The 19948-nt window shown below is 33.8% G+C and overlaps 3 protein-coding genes across 4 annotated transcripts; 1 reads left to right on the top strand and 2 right to left on the bottom strand.

The window, feature by feature from the left end:
* Positions 1-4112: 4112 nt before the first annotated feature.
* On the top strand, positions 4113-9719 carry LOC111698688 (glutamate dehydrogenase, mitochondrial). Its single transcript, XM_023469091.1, has 5 exons — positions 4113-4237; positions 4631-4806; positions 6447-6590; positions 7068-8246; positions 9463-9719. The coding sequence occupies exons 1-5, from the start codon at positions 4142-4144 to the stop codon at positions 9530-9532; spliced, it is 1665 nt and encodes a 554-aa protein (XP_023324859.1). The 5' UTR covers positions 4113-4141; the 3' UTR covers positions 9533-9719.
* Positions 9720-10440: 721 nt separating this feature from the next.
* Positions 10441-14585, bottom strand: LOC111698699 (latrophilin-like protein LAT-2). 2 transcript variants are annotated; one of them, XM_023469105.1, is made up of 6 exons: positions 14471-14585; positions 13663-13748; positions 11828-11928; positions 11422-11471; positions 10862-10924; positions 10441-10519 (listed from the first exon to the last, which is right to left on the bottom strand). In XM_023469105.1, the coding sequence occupies exons 1-6, from the start codon at positions 14536-14538 to the stop codon at positions 10516-10518; spliced, it is 372 nt and encodes a 123-aa protein (XP_023324873.1). In that variant the 5' UTR covers positions 14539-14585; the 3' UTR covers positions 10441-10515. The 2 variants fall into 2 exon arrangements, with proteins under 2 accessions (XP_023324873.1, XP_023324872.1); XM_023469104.1 differs by lacking the exon at positions 10441-10519 and having other exon boundaries at positions 10807-10924.
* Positions 14586-15736: 1151 nt separating this feature from the next.
* LOC111698706 (adhesion G protein-coupled receptor L3) lies at positions 15737-19430 on the bottom strand. Its single transcript, XM_023469114.1, has 8 exons — positions 19416-19430; positions 19284-19358; positions 19136-19225; positions 17150-17258; positions 17000-17081; positions 16172-16263; positions 16030-16116; positions 15737-15927 (listed from the first exon to the last, which is right to left on the bottom strand). The coding sequence occupies exons 3-8, from the start codon at positions 19136-19138 to the stop codon at positions 15737-15739; spliced, it is 564 nt and encodes a 187-aa protein (XP_023324882.1). The 5' UTR covers positions 19139-19225; positions 19284-19358; positions 19416-19430.
* Between the last annotated feature and the right edge of the window lie 518 nt (positions 19431-19948).

The following is a 19948-nucleotide window of genomic DNA, read 5'->3' as shown; positions in this document are numbered from 1 at the left end:
GGGGGGGGGGGGGGGGGTTTGGCGGCCTGGCCTGAGTTTCAAGGTATAGGCTGCTCTATACAGACAGGCTCTACAGTCTACACTCTACAGGCAGTATACATTATACCAGTTCCTAGGCAGTTAGAAGGAGACAGCTATAACTCAATACTCTGAAAAGTACTTTTAACATGTGCAATATCATGTGTGTCTTTAATATGCTTTGCTTAGATTACTCTTAGTAGTTTTCCACATGTCATTGAGGATGTACTTGTTAATTCCTGGTGATCACATTATTTATGGCACATTCTTTATATTGGGGAAATGGGAGGGGGCTATAACAAACCAGGATTTGTTTTCATATGTTTGTGGTCAATTTTGTGATTTGTTATTTTAGTTTGCACAGGTTAATTTGTGAGGTTAGTTTGTTAGGTTAGTTTGTTAGGTTAGTTTGTTAGGTTAGTTTGTTAGGTTAGTTTGTTAGGTTAGTTTGTTAGGTTAGTTTGTTTGGTTAATTTGTCAGGATACTTTGTTAGGTTAGTTTGTCAGGATAGCTTGTCAGGATAGCTTGTCAGGATAGCTTGTCAGGATAGCTTGTCAGGATAGCTTGTCAGGATAGCTTGTCAGGATAGCTTGTCAGGATAGCTTGTCAGGATAGCTTGTCAGGATAGCTTGTCAGGTTAGTTTGTCAGGTTAGTTTGTCAGGTTAGTTTGTCAGGTTAGTTTGTCAGGTTAGTTTGTCAGGTTAGTTTGTCAGGTTAGTTTGTCAGGTTAGTTTGTCAGGTTAGCTTGTCAGGATAGCTTGTCAGGATAGCTTGTCAGGATAGCTTGTCAGGTTAGTTTGTCAGGTTAGCTTGACAGGATAGCTTGACAGGATAGCTGGACAGGTTAGTTTGTCTGGTTAGTTTGTCTGATTAGTTTGTCTGGTTAGTTTGTCTGGTTAGTTTGTCAGGTCAGTTTGTCAGGTCTGTTTGTCAGGTTAGTTTGCCAGGTTAGTGGTTAGGTTAGTTTGATTGACAACATATATTGCATAAATTCATTTTTTCCCTTTGTAATGTCAAGATTTAGAACTTCAATGCTTTTGCAAATGTAGGTAAATTTGAAGTAAACACCTACTCCATAACAAGTTCTTGAAAGTATCTATCCAGGTTCAACCCATCCGTTATTAAAGTCAACCAGGACACAACCCACGTAGCACTAAATGCCACACATGAACACAAGCATAGCTATCCAAAAAGCTATCAATTCAGTGCTCTAAATACCACACAGGGACACAAGTCTAGCTATCAACAAGCTGTATATATTGATCCCCAATGATGGGGCAGCTCCGACCCGTGCTATCAAAACAAGATTTCAGGATTACTCTCTCGCAGTGAACAGTAGGGAGTTACTCAAAAACTAACTTTATTAAATATCTTTACTTACAAGTTTATGTGAATTGATGTAATTACAATTCCTATGTCGTTGTCTGTATCACATGATGGAGACAATCATGTTATGTATTTACCGCACAGTTAAAAGTTTAATGTATGTATTTATAAGATTAGCAAGAATAGATATATTGTAGTTAAGTTATCTCCACCTATGTTTGCAGCGTAATTTAAGTATATCACAGGATTCTAATTCTGCTAGGTATTCAATTGAAACGCAGTTTCAATGATTAATGTCATTATGTATAACTATACAATACAAATTGTTAATAATGTACAACGTACTGCAGGTTTACAGGATATCATGTTTACACGATATTTGCTACAAATTTGTCATTGGAAATGCCATTTATTTTCGATTTTCTTGGATGAAATGATCGTTTAATTTAAAATCAAATTTGTTCTTTGGATTTGTCTTATCTTAGTTTTTATTATAAAAAGTTTAATTAGATATATCTTAGTAATTAATACAATTAAAGTTTCGTTTATTGCAAAGCATGTTTCTCGGTTTCGTTCTCAATGTACTATCTTAAGTTTCATTCTCTAGAACACGATAGGGGTCATTGCGTTTGAACGTGCAATCAAACTTGATTTTCTTGAAATAAAGAAAGTGGGGGGGGGGGGGGATTCATGAATACCATGGTTTATAAGATAAAACTTGCACGTAGTGGAATAATTGATATTGAAGATTGAACCAAAATATCAGAGTAAATTAATGGAATATTGAATTTAGTTTCAAAACGTCATGAAAGCTGAAAAAATTGAACCTTAAAAGCAATGAGACTCGAGGGGCCCAAAAATATCGGAAAAGGGGGATATGCTTCAAAATAAAGGGGCCCAGGAGGGAAGGAGGGAGGGGGGATATAATATGATAAGATTTAAGAGAAATAGACCGGCTAAATCTCAGAATTGTTTTTATGTTGTTAGTGTCTTAGAAACTTTGAGAGGGGAATATAGAACAATTACTTGATGTAAATACTAGAATCAGAAAGGTGTGAACCCCCCCCCCCCCCCCCTATCATCCTGTTAAGATATAGTCCCTGAGTATCGGAAGATACCGCTTTCTTTTCTGCTTACAGCTTTCTCCTTTCTACTGATCAGTGTTTCAGTGAACCCTGAGTATACTCCCGTCTAGTCCTGGAGTATACAATACTCTCGTCTAGTCCTGAAGTATAATATACTCCCATCTAGTCCTGAAATATACAATACTCCCGTCTAATCCTGGAGTATACAATACTCCAGTCTAGTCCTGGAGTATACAATACTCCCGTCTAGTCCTGGAGTATAATATACTCTCGTCTAGTCCTGGAGTATATACTTCCGTTCAGTCCTGGAGTATACAATACTCCCGTCTAGTCCTGGAGTATAAAATACTCCCGTCTAGTCCTGGAGTATACAATACTCCCGTCTAGTCCTGGAGTAAAATATACTCCCGTCTAGTCCTGGAGTATACAATACTCCCGTCTAGTCCTGAAGTATAATATACTCCCGTTTAGTCCTGGAGTATAATTTAATCCCGTCTAGTCCTAGAGTATACAATACTCCCGTCTAGTCCTAGATATAATATACTCCCGTCTAGTCCTAGAGTATAATATACTCCCGTCTAGTCCTAGAGTATAATATACTCCCGTCTAGTCCTAGAGTATACAATACTCCCGTCTGTCCTGGAGTATAATATACTCCTGTCTAGTCCTGTAGTATAATATACTCCTGTCTAGTCCTGGAGTATAATATACTCCCGTCTAGTCCTAGAGTATACAATACTCCTGTCTAGTCCTGGAGTATAATATACTCCTGTCTAGTCCTAGAGTATAATACTCCCGTCTGGTCCTGGAGTATAATATACTCCCGTCTAGTCCTGGAGTATATGATACTCCCGTCTAGTCCTAGAGTATACAATACTCCCGTCTAGTCCTGGAGTATACAATACTCCCGTATAGTCCTGGAGTAATAATACTCCCGTCTAGTCCTGGAGTAATGATACTCCTGTCTAGTCCTTTGTATCTAATCTAAACTATATGAATCTGGATTGATCTAGAATTCTAGAACTGTGACGAATACTAAAATTTTTAAAAAAAATGGGGTTTGAACAATGAATTTGTATTTCCCACTGATAAGCTGGGAAAGGTAGTTATTTTGTTTGTAACAGTTCTAAGCGGGAGGGAGGGAGGGGACCTTTCATTAAAACGAGAAACCCTAAAAATTCTGGTTTGGACCGGATTTTTCTTATAACCTGTTCTTAGAGGTTCCGAGAATCAAATTTTCGGTAAAACAAATGATATCTACATTTGCAGAATATCACGAACACCCTCCCCCCCTATTTGGTCCCTCCTTTAGCCCAAATGTTAGATACAGAATAGAAAATCAAGACGTACTTTAGTTTTAGTCCACTGTAGGAACTGTAGACTGGTTTTTGTTTATATCAATGTCAGGTGTAAATCCAATTAAACAATTCCGGTTTCGACATTGTATTTATTTTTTAAATTAGCTTCAGTTCAGTCAGTATCACTAGTCAGAGTAATGAATAAATCTTTGACATTTTTTCATCAAGTTTAGTTAGTATCGTTAATGGTCCCTCTGAAGTCTTACTCAATATTTCATTAATCTTTAATGTCGTATTATTTTTTTATTATTCAGTTATTTAATTGATTTTACTTCTTGTTACAGAAATGGAATAACACTTTCCAATTGTTAAAATATTTTTAGCTTTTTATTTATTTTGTTTCAGACTAAGTATGGCAAGTAGCTTGCTGAAGGTCCTTGGATCTGGCCGGCGCGCTGGAGGCTCTCTTCTTGAACAGGCGCAGCGCACTGTTGCCGTCAATAGCCAGGTATAGGGATCTTCTTGGGAAACATATATGGCATTTTAAAGATGGACATTTCATATATGACATTTTATAAAAGGAGATTTCATAAAGAAGGCTTTTCATAAAGGAGACATTTCATAGATAGGAGGTTGCATAGGTGGACATTTCTTAGATGGACATTTCATAGATGGACATTTCATAGATGGAAATTTCATAGATGGACATTTCATAGATGGACATTTCATAGATGGACATTTCATAGATGGACATTTCATAGATGGACATTTCATAGATGGACATTTCATAGACAAGATGGACATTTCATAGATGGACATTTCATAGATGGATTGATTACCACGTATAAATCCAGAAAATATAGAAGATGTTTTTTTTTAAATTTAACAAACCTTTTTTTAGTTCCACAGTTCTCCTGTGGTTCAAGGTTCTCTCGAGATCCCTGAACGTCTCCGTCATATCCCTGAGGCGGAGGACCCCGGCTTCTTTGAGATGGTGGAGTACTTCTTCCACAAGAGCTGCGTTCTCATTGAAGACAGACTCGTTGATGTCACCATGAAAAATATTCGTGCCACCAGGTAAAAATTGCGCCAAAATTAGATAAGTTCCAGATCCGAACAGTGGCATTGCGCGTCGAGTTCTTCTTAGTTTTTTTTACCTTCCAGTTTCGGCTGAATAGTTTCCTAAATTATATTTTTGAAAATGGCACACTTAATCAGCTACATACATTTCTTTGAACAGCTGAAAATCTGGATCAGCTGATATTACTTAAAAACAGCTTATATTTTGATCGCTGGCTATTCCCGGAATATCTAAAATTCCTTTGAATAGCTCACTTTACCCTGCTAGCTCTTGTCAGCAAAAATTCTTCATGAACAGATGACATATGCCACGTGACTGCTTACAGCTGATTTATTCCTTTCGCACTGTAGACTTTAAAGCTTTGTTTGAAAAAATTAGCATTTGTCATTATTGGCATTTTCCTCACAAGTACAACTGACATTTCTTTTATTAACTAAACAGCTGACATTTCCCTTATTATCTTTACAACTGATATGTTATAAACTTACAGCTGACATTTACATCATTAAAATTGAAATTTGCTTAACCCTTGGTATTTTTGATATTTGCGTAACACAGCTGAAGCATTACTTTACTTATAAGACATTTTCCTTAATCTAATAAAATTGACATTTTTCTTTTCGCATGTCATTGACATTTTTCTTTTACACATGACATTTTCCTTTGCGATCTTCTGACATAATTAAACTTTCTTTTATTCAGCTGACATTTTCCTTATAAAGCTGACGAAGCTGATTTCTTGAACCGAATAGTTTATGCTCTCTAGACTTGATCTTCTCCTTCTTCTCCTTGTCCTTCTTCTCCTTCTTCGTCCTTCTTCTTCTCTTTGTTCTTCTTCTCCTTCATCTCCTTGTCTTTCTTCTTCTTCATCTCCTTATCCTTCTTCTCCTCTTCCTCCACTTGACTTTAGATTTTTTTCTCAAAGCAATAACTATTTAGGATTATTTTTCATCAAAATTGCATTTTTTGTTTTTCTAACTTAATGGGTTTAAAAATAAGACTGTAAACAAATGAACAAAGCCTGGCTTTCCTTTGAAAAACATGTGCCTTAATTCATGAAAACAAAATGCGTTTTAAAAAAATTATTTTAACAATTATTTCCAATATCTGCATCGTTCTTTTAATCCAAATCAAGTTTATCAAGTTTGGAATTTTTTTATCAATTATCGGGATTGAAAGTTTAAAATACTCAAATCTATTATTTTTATTTCAATACATTTACATTTAAGAGTGGTATTTAGGAAAGATTTGTACGACAAATAAATCTGAATAATTTATATACGTCTTAAGTAAAAACACGTATTCTGTCGCTTTAATGAAATCAGTCTTGAGAAAAAATTTTCAAATCTGATATTGATTTAAAAAATTAGTCCAAAACGGAAAATAAAATGGTTTTTAAATTATCGACTTCTGAAAAATATCTTTACATATTTTCAGGTACCAATATACATTCTTAATTCCTACATCTTATTTTTTCTGCGTTGATCAGTTAATACGATTAAAAATGTTAAAATTTACTTAACGAAACAAAAAAGACAACTATCCCACAGTTTGTTGGCTAGCACTAAAGAATATTTAAATTTATGAAAAAATCCGAAATTTCACAAATATGGGTTTGATTATCTATATTTTTTAGGGAGGACAAGATGAAAAAGGCTCATGGTATCCTCAAGATTATTGAACCCTGCGCGCACGTGCTTGAGGTCAACTTCCCCCTTCTCCGTGATGACGGGGAGTACGAGATGATTACAGGATACAGGGCTCAGCACTCCCATCACAGGTAGAGGAAAAGATTGTTAAATGTCGTCTTTTATCTACGCGGCTTTTTATTTCGGACAGAAGTCAGATTCTTACATAGTAAAAAGACGATAATTTGGGAAGTTTTTAAAAATGTAAGAATGATTAAATTAAACACTTAAAGAGGGGGATTTTGTAGTTTATATTATTATATGTTATTGATTGGTATGCATTAAACGATAATTTATGCAAAAACTGACTTATTCAATTATTCTCTTTTTATGCAATTAGATTTTTCAATGTCTGTACTTCAACTTTTTCAGATTTATACGTATTTTAAGCTTTCATCGCTTCTTATTGAGCATTTCTAAGTTTTCAGGATTCATTTAAGTAATTAATTTCATTTATACAACCATTTTTCTTATTGCTCGTCTATTTTGAAATGTAAATCAAATTTCAAACTTTTGTGCGAGTTTTTAAAATGATATTGATGTTTAAATCTTATTAAGATATATTTTAGGACTCCTTGCAAAGGAGGTATCAGGTACTCAATGGATGTCTGCGCTGATGAGGTCAAGGCCCTCTCAGCTCTGATGACCTACAAGTGCGCCTGTGTCGATGTCCCCTTCGGTGGCGGAAAAGCCGGTGTCAAGATCAACCCCAAGCTGTACAGCGACAACGAGCTGGAGAGGATCACCAGGAGGTTCGCCATCGAGCTCGCCAAGAAGGGATTCCTTGGACCCGGCATTGACGTGCCTGCCCCTGACATGGGAACTGGAGAGAGAGAAATGGCCTGGATCGCTGATACCTACGCCAACACTATTGGATACACAAACCTCAACGCTTCCGCCTGTATTACAGGGAAACCTATTAATCAGGGCGGAATCCACGGCAGAACCTCCGCCACCGGAAGAGGAGTCTTCCACGGCCTTGAAAACTTCATCCAAGAGGCCTCCTATATGTCCATGATCGGACAAACCCCTGGATGGGGCGGTAAAACCTTTATTGTCCAAGGATTCGGAAATGTCGGTCTCCATACCTGCAGGTACCTCACCCGTGCCGGAGCCAAGTGCGTTGGAGTCGCTGAGTGGGACGGATCCATCTACAACCCTGACGGTATCGACCCCAAGGAGCTTGAGGAGTACATGATCGAGCACAGAACAGTTGTTGGGTTCCCTGGGGCCAAGGCCTACACTGGTGAGAGCCTGCTGTTCGAGGAGTGCGACATCCTCATCCCCGCCGCCATGGAGAAGGTTATCCACGGTGGAAACGCCGATAAGGTCAAGGCCAAGATCATCGCCGAGGCCGCCAACGGTCCCATCACCCCCGCCGGAGACAAGATTCTCCAGGCCAAGAACGTTCTCATCATCCCCGACATGTACATCAACGCCGGTGGTGTGACCGTCTCCTACTTTGAGTGGTTGAAGAATCTCAACCACGTCTCCTACGGTCGTCTGACCTTTAAGTATGAGAGAGAGTCCAACTATCATCTTCTCCAGTCCGTCCAGGACTCCCTGGAGAGAAGGTTTGGTAAGGTTGGAGGAGGTATTCCCGTCCTACCCAACCAGAACTTTAACTCTCGTATGTCCGGGGCATCAGAGAAGGATATCGTCCACTCTGGGTTGGATTACTCTATGGAGAGGACTGCCAGGAATATCATGAAGACTGCAGAAGAAATGAATCTTGGAATTGATCTGAGGTAAACTTCATATATTTATAAATAGATTTTCAAACCATGTATTTTGTGATGTATAAGAAAATTCCATGGATTTTCTAGATATATATCATGTTTATTTTCCATCAATAACAAATTGCTTTGTAAAATTTACATTTTACTTACAGTAATGAATCTACGTGGTGGGACTTTTCCAACCATATTTACACTTTTAAATTTTAAGAATAATATTTTTTTCCTATATTTTCCCGTAATTTGTCCTGTATAAAGCAATTATAATTTTCCTCCTTTTACAGAATGATAAAAAGTTCAAGAAAACGTCATGTTTTCTCTGAAGTTTCCGTTCTTTTTATTCAATTAAATATATTCGTATTCTTAATCTCCATTGATTAGGTTATTTGGATCTTCTAAGTTTTAGTTTTTAAGTTAAACGAGGTTTTATCAAAGCTTTATGAGATTCTCACAACGTTTTATAAAAATTTTATCAAAGATTATTAAGAATCTATCAAAGTTAAGTTAAGTTAGATTTTCAAAGTTTTATGGGATTCTTTCAAAGTTTAAAGAGATTAACAATAACCACAGATTCTATCATGACCCATGGGTTTATGAAATTCTATCAAAGTTATATCACATTCTATCAAAGTTTTAAGAAATTCTCTAAGCTTAATGAAATGCTATCAAAGTTTAATGAGATTTTTTTAAGTTCTGAAAGATTTTTTAAGTTTTCTGAAATTTGATCAAAGTTATGACATACTATCAAAGTTTTGAGAGATTCTATAGCGAATCCCAGATATATGAATACATAGCAAGAAATTGTTATAATGTCGTATTCTCAACATATTTAAAAATTAAATGCCGCGGAAAAACATCAATTGCAGTCCTTTATATTTCAGGGCTATTACTTCACCTTGAATTAAAAATAAAAAAGCAGTTTCTTAATTATCAAAATACCTAGGACTCTACAATGATATTTGGATTTATAATCATAAATCGTAGTCAACGTTTTGAAGTTGCGAGCATCTCAGCAGCTTTCTTTTTGTGCAGTCCAATGATTAAGCATAATAGCTGTTATAAATTTTTAAATAAATTTTAGGACGACATTTTATGCGCTCTTTCTATGTTTTCTTACATGTGAAATTGGCTGTAAGAAATTTAATAAAATTCTATAATAGTTTTATGTGACTCTATCAAAGTATTAAGAGAATCTATCAAAGTTTTATAAATTTTTCTAAATGTCTAGAACTGCTGCGTATATCAACTCTATCACCAAGATCTTCACAACCTACCGGGATGCCGGTCTCTCATTCTAATAGCGCTCTCGGCACGTTATACAACATCTAACGCAAGATAGCACGTTATACAAATGATGTCGCAAAATGATAGAACGTTATACAAGATCTGAGCAAGACACGTAATACAAGATCTGATTTCCAGATTTACAATTTATTTTATGTAATAAAATTTTTTTAAGTGTTGAATAAAATGGTTGCTGTTTTATTGTTTTCTTTCTTTGTATATGCAAGATGAGATTAAAGATGAAAAAACTATTATTATGTTGCAAACGACACCTTGAAAATAATTTATCATGGAGGTTGTTGTAATTTGTGTGTTTTGTGGAATTTTTATTTAAATGCATGTTTGTTGATGGGTTAAACATTGTTTTTATTAATTTCTTCAGTTATTTAAATGGAAACGAGTTTTTTTTTGTAAAGGTTGATATTAATGATACATAGTTCAAATCACCAAAAAAAGGTAAATGAAGACTATCACATTTAGAGCTGATAGTGCTGGTTATCGTTTTGATGCTTTTTTAAACTTCGCAATATTTTTTATTCTATCCGAGTCAATATTCCGAGTATTTAAAGCTAATGTTTGAATAAACCATTGTAACTTTACAGAACTTTTCAGATTGTTTTGGAACCTCTTAAAAACGAACCAACTGATTGCACATCAGATAAGAACCAAAATCTTAAAAGAAACCTCCAAAATAAGGAAAAACCAAATTCGTGGATAAATTTTCAAACTATTTAGATAATGTATAAGTGAATGCTTGACCGAGTTTGCAATGATAACCAGAAAACGATGAATATGAAGACGACAATATAGAAAACTTTGAAAATTAAATCTAAAAAATGCAGTTCATGTCTGTATAAAAATGAAATAATAATGTTTGCACAATTGTTTTCTAGTTCGACATACAGTAAAAAAGAAAAAAATGTATTGATTATTCAAATTATAAACTTATTTTGTACTCGGTATTTTTTGTTGAGTAATTGGGCCGCAAAGGTGTCCTCTATCTGAAAAATAGTTTTTTTAAGAGAGGCGGTATTTAAACAAAAGGAATGTCCGGTTCACAACGTTACACTTCTAAACTGTAGAAGATATCTTCATTTTTCTAGATTAAAATGGGGTTAATTCTGACAATTTTCATCCATCCGAACGATACAGAAACATTCAAGAGAATATTTTGATTCATGTTTCATAAGAAGATATTGCTCCTTGGTTGTTTATGTTGAATGCCGCAAACTGTGTATATGGCCAATCAAACACGCCTTTCAAGTTTTCAATCCAATACTAATGTCGTCTTTCTATTCCACAGTTTTATAAGTCCTGCTGTATTTTATTGAGTGAAGACATACCTCCCAAAATGCGATTCAAAGAATTTGATCGGGAGTTTGCTTTCATTCGTTTCATTCTTTGTCCTAAAAACTTTCTTTTATTTTTTTCCTCCATTTCCTCCATTTCCATACAAATATTATAAAACATCCGTAACATTTAATAATAATAAAGCTAGAAACATAGAAGTTTGAAGATTTTTCGGTTTTAAATTTTTTATTTTCAAAAATATTCGAATCGAAATTTTTAGAGGACAAATTTTAAAAACCTTCTCTGGGGTTACAATTGTGTAGTCAAGTTATTTTTTTTCGTTTGAAAACCAAACCAACTTACAAACTGCAAACTTTCCAATTATCTAGTTTTACTTAGTGTCTACAGGGGCCTATACAGGAAGTATTTCACTGGTGCAGGGGGGGGGGCTCAATTATTTTTAAAATTGTCAAGAACCAGTAGAAATACCCTCCACCCCCCCCCGTAACCAAATTTTTCCTTTAATCACCCAATATTCTGGTTTCCCAATACAAATTTCATGGCAAATTTTTTCGAAATGGTTAAATGTAATTATAGTATGGAAAAAATGTACCTTGTGCAGCATCTTATAGCTCTTAAGTTCTTCTTTAGTTCTGCCATCACCTGTAAACAGAATACAAGATTTTTCAAAATTTATTTCCAACAAAATTCGATTTTTATTAGATTTAAAAAATCCACGATTTTTTTTAATCCACAATTTTTTTTGGTTATTGTTTTACTAGAGAAAATGTTTAAAATTGAAATAGAAGAAAGGCGCGAAGCGCAAAGCCTAGAAATGAATATTCTCCGAACTGTTCAAAAAGTTAAGATAAACAAACGTAATATAAAATAGAACTGACAAAAAAAAAACTAAGATGATAACGGACAATTGGGTGTTTTCATTAAACTAGTTGAGGTACGAGGTGACAAAGTCGTACAAGTATTTTCCTCTGTCTAGTTTCCAGTGGTTATGTTATCACCTGAGGGTTTAGTAAAACACTTAAGAAGAAAATGAAGACACCAGTGCTTGCATTCAGTATAACAAATATAAATTGCTGTGGAAGAGAAGAACCAAATAGGCCTAACGATAATAATATCTAAAGAAAACATTAAAACTATATCAGATCTGTAGGAAATCAAATTATTTAAATGTGTTACAATCTTTAAAAAAGGGTGAAATATAAAGGAATTAAGTCTTGGCCACAAACTCTGATTTTTTAATCCCTAAATATATCTGTGCAATAGATATATCAAACTCTGATTTTTAATCCCTAAATATATCTGTGCAATAGATATATCAAACTCTGATCCCTAAATATATCTGTGCAATAGATATATCAAACTCTGATTTTTAATCCCTAAATATATCTGTGCAATAGATATATCAAACTCTGATTTTTAATCCCTACATATATCTGTGCAATAGATATATCAAACTCTGATTTTTAATCCCTACATATATCTGTGCAAAAGATATATCAAACTCTGATTTTTAATGCCTACATATATCTGTGCAATAGATATATCAAACTCTGATTTTTTAATCCCTATATATATCTGTGCAATAGTTATATCAAACTTTGATTTCTGTTTAAACCAAAAAATCTTCTAAGTTTGAATATCAAAGGTTTAGACCAATCGGTTGCAAAGATATAGGGATTAGAAAATTTCAGTTTGTGACAAGACTCAATTCCTTTGTTCTCAGAAAAGTGCCTGTTTATTCTATTTGCCATACATCCTAGTATATAGCTTCTGCCAATCATGACTCTCCTAATTGGAGCTATACTGGAGAACCAAGTTACTAGCGTGCTTCTTTGTTCTTAGAAATCTAAAAACTTTTAAATCGTAGACCTTTCTTTAGTATTTAAAGTAGGATGAAAACAAAGAAGTGAATTCTAATTCAGTCGTCGTCGGTTGTATTTGTTTTTTTTGTTAAACCTTAGGTCTAACTAAATGATTCATGGTGGGGGTTGAAAAATGTTTATTGGTAAAAACTTGTTACGGAATATATAGGAGCGTTTTTACTGTGTAGCTAGTTTCTGTGGGGGAATTTAGGGAGCTTCTCAACTGCTGGAATTGATGAGTCTTCAGAAAACGGAGCTGTCTGGAGCAGAACCGTAGAAGGCTGCTTCTGAAGGGAGCTGCTAGAAGCTGCAGGTGTAGACGAACTTTCTGGTTCGGGACTTGGTCCGAAAATGATAACTCTATTCTGATTTTAGAATATCAATAAAATCCCCTTTTGATGGTACAGAGTTGGTTTAGAACTCCGGAGCTGCTCGAAGATTAGCTACAACTGATAATATCATCTTTCCAAGATTTCAACGTTAGGTTTAAGGCGTAACCTTAACCTTGAGTCTATACTTAAAAATACACAGTGCTCACAGGATGTTCACAAAAAATACAAACATATAAATACATTTTAACTATTCATAAAAGCACAAATATCAATTCTTAAAGAATCTGTTACATTCGTTTGTGAATTTTACAAAAAAGGAGTTTTAGTTTATGTAAACACCCAGCAGAGTTCCCATATACAGAAATAATTGATTCCACCCATGATCTGACATTCTTTGTTAAAAATATGCACTTTGAACTCCGTTACAATATATCAATTAATTGAAGACGACTTTTAACTTTAAATTTGATTTCCAAACAGCATAAACCAATAAGTAAGTAAACAAAGAGAATATGTCAATCAACATCTTCTCTTTGTTTACTTGTAAACGTGTAATTCGAAAAAGCTTGTAAAAAATCAAAACTTGAATAAAAAGTCGTCTTCATTGGATTGATATAAACCCCGAACACTGTAAATTACCAATACTCCAGGTTAGTCCAAGTATTACGGAGAGTAGGATTACATTCTTGAGCATTGAGAGAAGCCTTACTCTACTCTCCTCATTACTGAAATTATAATTTGGCCGATATTCAAAATATTCTAGAAATTAATTGATTTAAGCAATTTTAATGAAGAAGTAACCAATCAATTAAACCGAAAGAGAAGCTTCTGGACATCTGGATTCTACATGGATTCAATAGTGAATGTCTAGGGAAACGTTACGCGTGCACTTACTTATTCTTGTACCAGCCGGTCTAGCCAACCCAGTGCATAGTGGACAAACATCGTTTTAAACAAAATGTAAGCCTAAATTTCTTGCTTAAAACGAATTTGGTCCGCTATTCACTGTTTACACTAGACCGGCTGCTACAAGCAAATGTATCTTCTTGGGTACGAACCACGTACGAAGAGTAGACCAGTATATTCTTTAGCTAGTTCTGTGTTGATTGGACCGGTGCAATTGTATCAGTGTATTTTTTAAGGTTTACTATGAAGAAGCCACAAAGAATATTTATGAAGTTTGTTTAAGACATGACTTTGATTTAATCTCATGATTTTCTCTTGTGTTTGGGAATTGTGGTGATCATTGGTAGGATTTTAGATAGGGGTGGTCAACAGAAAATGTTCTTAGTTAAAAGAAATTGCTTATTTATTAGCCTGTCTCTTCCGTTAATTTATCTCTGTTTAAAAACGTTAAAAATTCCACTGCCAGCTTAAACCTGTATCTTGGAAAACCCAATCACCTGCCACCAACAAAAGTTTATTATTAATGCAAAACAAAATATACCTTCTTCTTCTAGGGTTATGAGAAACTTTAAGAGCAACAACAGTTACTACCGAGTTTATCAACAACATTAAACCTAAACATTTCAATTAAATCTTTTAAGGTAAATTTACAAATATCTTCACCTATTGAGATAAAAACAATTTGTCTGAGAAATCTATATAATCAAACAAGACATTCATATATATATGTTGCATATAGCCGGCCAAACAGCTGGACCGATTGGGCTGAAATTTTTCGAAATTTTTTTCTTTCAAAATTTTATATTTTATGATTTTTTTCCACGGGAAACGCCTGTCCCCTCAGCTAGTTGAGTATAATTCAAAACAAAAGCATAAAAATGCCCATTTCTCAATGAAAACATCCTTTCCCCAAAATAATTAAAATTATATAATCTGTTTCCACTATCCACCAATATAATTAAAATTATATAATCTTCATCCACTATCCACCAATATAATTAAGATTATATAATCTGTATCCACTAGCCACCAATATAATTAAGATTATAAAATCTGTATCCACTATCCACTAATATAATTAAGATTATATAATCTGTTTCCACTATCCACCTATATAATTAAGATTATATAATCTGTATCCACTATCCACCAATATAATTAAGATTATATAATCTGTATCCACTATCCACCAATATAATTAATTATAAATGAATGTGAATTTTCATCAACAAGTTGTTCTAAAACTCGAAAGACCAAAAACCAGTCAAAAAAATTAGTAATAGTAGGGATTTTAGACAAACATGACATACAATTAAAAAATATTTAAAGGTTCAATTTCTTTTGTTTAAAAGATTTGGTATATTTATTGTGTTTTAAAAGGAGAAGGGATTTTAGAAAATTTTAAACTTAAGAAAATGTTGATTTATATACGGTACTTTACTTAATAGAGGGGGTACCTATAATCATTGACAAAAATAGCGGAGTTTTTTTTTTACTTAAAATGCGAGCAAAAATTTATTAAAAAATTCAAGAGAAAAATTGTACAATGTCCACAAAAATATTCGTAATAAAAAGGTTATTTTCAATGTTTTTTCATCAAAAAGTAGTATTTGAATACCAGGAGCTAGGAACCCGAACGGAGACCGGAACTTGAAGAATATACTATTCAAGAACATGCACCTTTTATACTCAAATAATTTGTGACAATGATTTCAACGATAAAAATATGCAAAAAAAATAGCTTCACAAATCACCTTAAAGAAACAAATTTCTGCAAAGAATATAGAGCTAGAATTGTTTTAGGTTTTTAAGTTTCTTCTAAGATATGCATGGCAGTTTTTAAATCAAAACCAAAAATCTTTAAAAAAAATACTAACAAAGTCTTCTTACCCATAAAAGAAGGTATTCCGTAACCTACAAGGTAGAACTTCATCATTGGTATTGACTTTGGAAGAAAAACTTGAAATAGGCAAATGTAGATCAGGTACCCTCCAATAACTAAATTATTTGAATTAGAGAATTTTTACAGTTTTGATTTTTGAAAAGGTTGATGAAGGGCTCTGTGATTTGGTAGGAACCCAAAAGTGTAGTTCAATTTACCTGTCCAAGCAAAGACCGTGAGCCAGAAAAAATGAATTACTCCACCAAACACCTGGCATAAAGTGCACGAAACATTTTTGTATCCACCTGGAAATTAAGTTTTAAAAATTTTAGATGAATGCAAATGGAAATATAATTGTACCTGTAAGAAGCATAAAACACATCTGAGCTATAAAGAGACAATAGTTTCTATGCCTTTCAACGCTTCGCCTAAGTGGGCTTCTCTCAACAGACCTTTGATCAAGGGTGTAATGCAAGGAAAGTTAATTGTGGTCGTGTATACTCTGCGTACATATTGAAATCAGTTCTCTTTGGGCAGAATTTGTAAACAAGAATAGATGCATCAGTGTTCGTTTAGTATCCGAGGAGGTTAAAAGTATTGAAATTTGATAATTTTGATAATTCACATAATAGTTTCCTATGACCAGAATATTTCATTGATTTTTTTATGTGAAAGATGGATCCCAAGTCAGGCTTTGTCATCCGTCTTGTGTTTACATTACCGCCCAGAGAGAGTACACTGCAGTACAAAAAATGTTTACACTTCTGAAATAACTTTCCTTGCATTACATCCTTGCCTTTGATAATGAGTTAAATCTTTAAGGTATACTTAAAGTTAAAATTTAAAACATGAGGATTAACTGTGCTGGAAACATTGATATGAGCGGAACAAGTTGTGTTCTCTTGAAAGAGTTAATCTCTTTCAGATCTATTCTTCATGACTTTTCTTTGTCAGAGTTTTGTTATACAATAAAACCAAAAACTCCAAAGGCTAAGATTATAAAGCTGAACCCTATCAACCAATGACTTTCCTACATATGACTCAATGTATGGAAAGGATTTCTGCAATGACATACAAACAAAATCTAGTGTGTCACTAATAGACCCTGTCAGTTAATCAAATTGGGTACACTACAAATGAATCTAGCTGAGTATTGTCTTCCAGTATATTTCAGATAAAGAAACAAACCTTTGAACTGTAAGAATGACTTCCGTCAGAAACAAACAAAAGCAGGAAAGTAAGAGCAGGACAGTGGAGATCAGATTCAAAACTATAATTATTTGATAATATCAAAACTACCATAACCTCCTCAACAAATTTGGAAAAATAAAATTTTACATGGATTGTCTGTGGGAGCATGTTGTTTCCAGTCCATCATGATTCCAAAGTTTGTTAAATGATTGCAAATGCACACTGTAGTTTTCAGGGTAGAAGAAACATTGTCAAACTGAACAATAATATTTACAATGGAAATAATTATCTAATCTATGGAGGATTTAAATTTGTTTAAGGAGTTGGTCAATGGTCACTCAGCATCAAAGAAATAAAGCTTTGAAACTGCCTCCTTTATCATTTTACACTAGTATTCTCTTCAAATAAACATTCAATTCAAGTTTTTTTTTCAAACTATCATTAATCACAAAAAATGTTTTTAAATGAACCAATTTCTTATCCTTTGCCGTACATCAGGGACAAGGCAAATAGAGGTTTGAAATGAGAAACTGTGGTTCTACATAGAAATATTATATAAATAGCAATCTAATACATACATAACTATCAAACTTATGTTAAAAATATCAATATTAGATTAATAATAAAGATGGTTGATCTGTACACAATACAGGGACAGAGAAATAGTATGTTTAGAATTTTATTCAAAAAAAACTAAACACTGGCAGTTTCAAAGCTTTATTTCTTCGCCCCCGATGGTCAGAAATATAAATGTAATATATCAAACAGAAATCAAAAGTTTGAAATCTATATATAAATTTGGCTTGTCTGTTTGTCTGTCTGTTTGTATCCAATAAACGTCAAAACGGCTGAACCGATCGGGCCCAAATTTTTTGTGGGACATCTAGGGACCCCAGGGAAGGTTTATGAATGATTGAAATTTTAAAAATTTGTGTTTTAGAGGTTTTTAATTTTGTAAAAAAATTAAAATTTTTGAAAATCCGCAAATTTTTTTTTTAAAAATCCGCAAAACTTTTTTCATCTTTGTTTTGAAATGTAAACAAAAAGAACATGTTCACAATTTAAATAGAAGATGGGCGCGAAGCGCCCTAAAAGCCTAGAAAGAAGGGCGCGAAGCGCCTTGAATTTCTAGTGTTTTTATAAATAATAACTTTTTTAGAGAAGATTGCTAAAAATTAATTTTTGAAATGTCCTATTTCAACGCCCTGACAGATTTACAACACAATAAAGTAAATCATTTGATCATTTTGGAACCCGAGTTTGAACACATTATATTCAATAAATGAAAATTCAAAGAGATATACCCCTTGTAAAACTTTAAAGTCCTATTTCTACGCCCCTGAAGTCCCGAAATAGACCAAAACAACATAAATCTATTAGTTTTGGTCTAAAATAAAATAGTTTGAAATATCATTTCAGTTGCATCATTTTTTTCGAATATAGTTCCCTGTTGACCCCCCTTTTTTTGATCTCCAGTTTACGCCTCTGCAGTTTTTAAGGTACATCCATGCTGTAAAATTGCATATACAAGACAGACTTTAGAAAAACTAGATGGCAAAATAATGATAAAGAAGGCAGATATCCCTTGCAAAACTTTGAAGTCCCATTTCTACGCCCTATAGTCCCGAAATAGACCAAAAAATATAAATCTATTAGTTTTGGTCCAAATTAAAATAGTTTGAAATATCATTTTATTTGAATCAGTATTTCCAAAAATAGCACCCTATCGACCCCCTTTTTTTCATTTTTCAACAGTTTGTGCAACTGCAGTTTTCAAGGTACATCCCGGCCAGAACACCATTCAGGGATATACAGGACATACTTAAGAAAAACTAGATGTAAAAATAATGATTTGTAATGAAGCTCTTTGGTGCTGACTGACCAACTCCTTTTCTCTTTTGCATCGAAAGGCTATAATTGGTTTTACACAGAAAGCTAAAAAGGACTCTATAAAGGCAGGGGAAAGGCAAGTCATATAATTCAAGATTTTATGCATCAAATAATTTCATGTCCAATATTTAAAGGTATAGGCCCAAGAATAGTTTGTCATATTTATTGTCACTTTCATGCATTTTTCCCTCAGTACAGTTTAAGGCTACATTATGGTAAGGTTTCTTATTAAGAATGACTCACCATACATCCTGATGAAGACCATGAACTAGATGTTACATTCCAAAATGCACAGGTAGGTTGGCCAGAAGTAAAAGTACATATCTCTTCCTCCTGCAATATATTTAGAGTAGAGGGTGTGATATATGTGACATATATGGTATTTTCTAACCTTGCTTGTTTCATTCCAAACCTTGCAGACAGGAGCACCAGGAGCAAACAGACAATTTTCAAGTTGGACTTGGTACTTTAACATTTTGAGTTAGATAGTTGAAAACAGCTAAATGTGAATATTAGTTCTTACCGAATATGTAGTATGAATCAAGAAATATATAGACCAGGAACCGCCATATCTGATGCGTCAAATTTGTGTACTGCAGTGGGAGGCGATCAAAACAAAGAATTCAGGGGCAAAACATCAATTATGAGGGGAGGTGAAATAAAGTATATTGCTATCGTAGACACGAATACTGATTATAAAACGAAAGACTATTTGTTACTTGAGAGTATATGCTTTAAAGACAGGAGAGGGAAATGATAATATCCAAGATTATATTCAAATTGTGAAACTTTATATGGTAAAATTCGGATGTTTTAATAAAAGCAAAAACAATTCCTCACTCCATGGGAATCAATGCAAAGAGGAACTGTAGACATATTTCAATGCGTAACAGGACTGCACAGTGCACACATAATTGTGTCCCTAATATATAAAGATGCATGCCTGATTAACTACGGTACCTTTAAAATTTTTCGGGAAATGCCCATTTAATATTAGTCATTAAGAAATAAAACCTTTCAACATAAAATTCGAGAAAAATGTTATCCATATCATAA

This window comes from Eurytemora carolleeae, unplaced genomic scaffold (assembly GCF_000591075.1).
Source record: "Eurytemora carolleeae unplaced genomic scaffold, Eaff_2.0 scaffold258, whole genome shotgun sequence".
In the NCBI taxonomy this organism is placed as follows: domain Eukaryota; kingdom Metazoa; phylum Arthropoda; class Copepoda; order Calanoida; family Temoridae; genus Eurytemora; species Eurytemora carolleeae.
This window is presented reverse-complemented; position numbering and strand designations above follow the sequence as displayed.

Bases quoted from the DNA above. Each gene is read 5' to 3' on its own strand.
- LOC111698688 (XM_023469091.1), top strand. From the start codon at position 4,142: ATGGCAAGTAGCTTGCTGAAGGTCCTTGGATCTGGCCGGCGCGCTGGA. The intron at 4,238-4,630 runs GTATAGGGATCT...ACCTTTTTTTAG, and splicing joins CTGTTGCCGTCAATAGCCAG to TTCCACAGTTCTCCTGTGGT. The intron at 6,591-7,067 runs GTAGAGGAAAAG...GATATATTTTAG, and splicing joins GCTCAGCACTCCCATCACAG to GACTCCTTGCAAAGGAGGTA.
- LOC111698699 (XM_023469104.1), bottom strand. From the start codon at position 14,538: ATGTTGTTGATAAACTCGGTAGTAACTGTTGTTGCTCTTAAAGTTTCT. The intron at 11,929-13,662 runs GTAATTTACAGT...TATTATCGTTAG, and splicing joins TGGACTAACCTGGAGTATTG to GCCTATTTGGTTCTTCTCTT. The intron at 10,925-11,421 runs GTACATTTTTTC...GAAAGTTTTTAG, and splicing joins GCTATAAGATGCTGCACAAG to GACAAAGAATGAAACGAATG.
- LOC111698706 (XM_023469114.1), bottom strand. The intron at 17,082-17,149 runs GTAAAATTTTAT...AAATAATTATAG, and splicing joins TGCTCCCACAGACAATCCAT to TTTTGAATCTGATCTCCACT. The intron at 16,264-16,999 runs GTTTGTTTCTTT...CCTTGATCAAAG, and splicing joins GTCATTCTTACAGTTCAAAG to GTCTGTTGAGAGAAGCCCAC.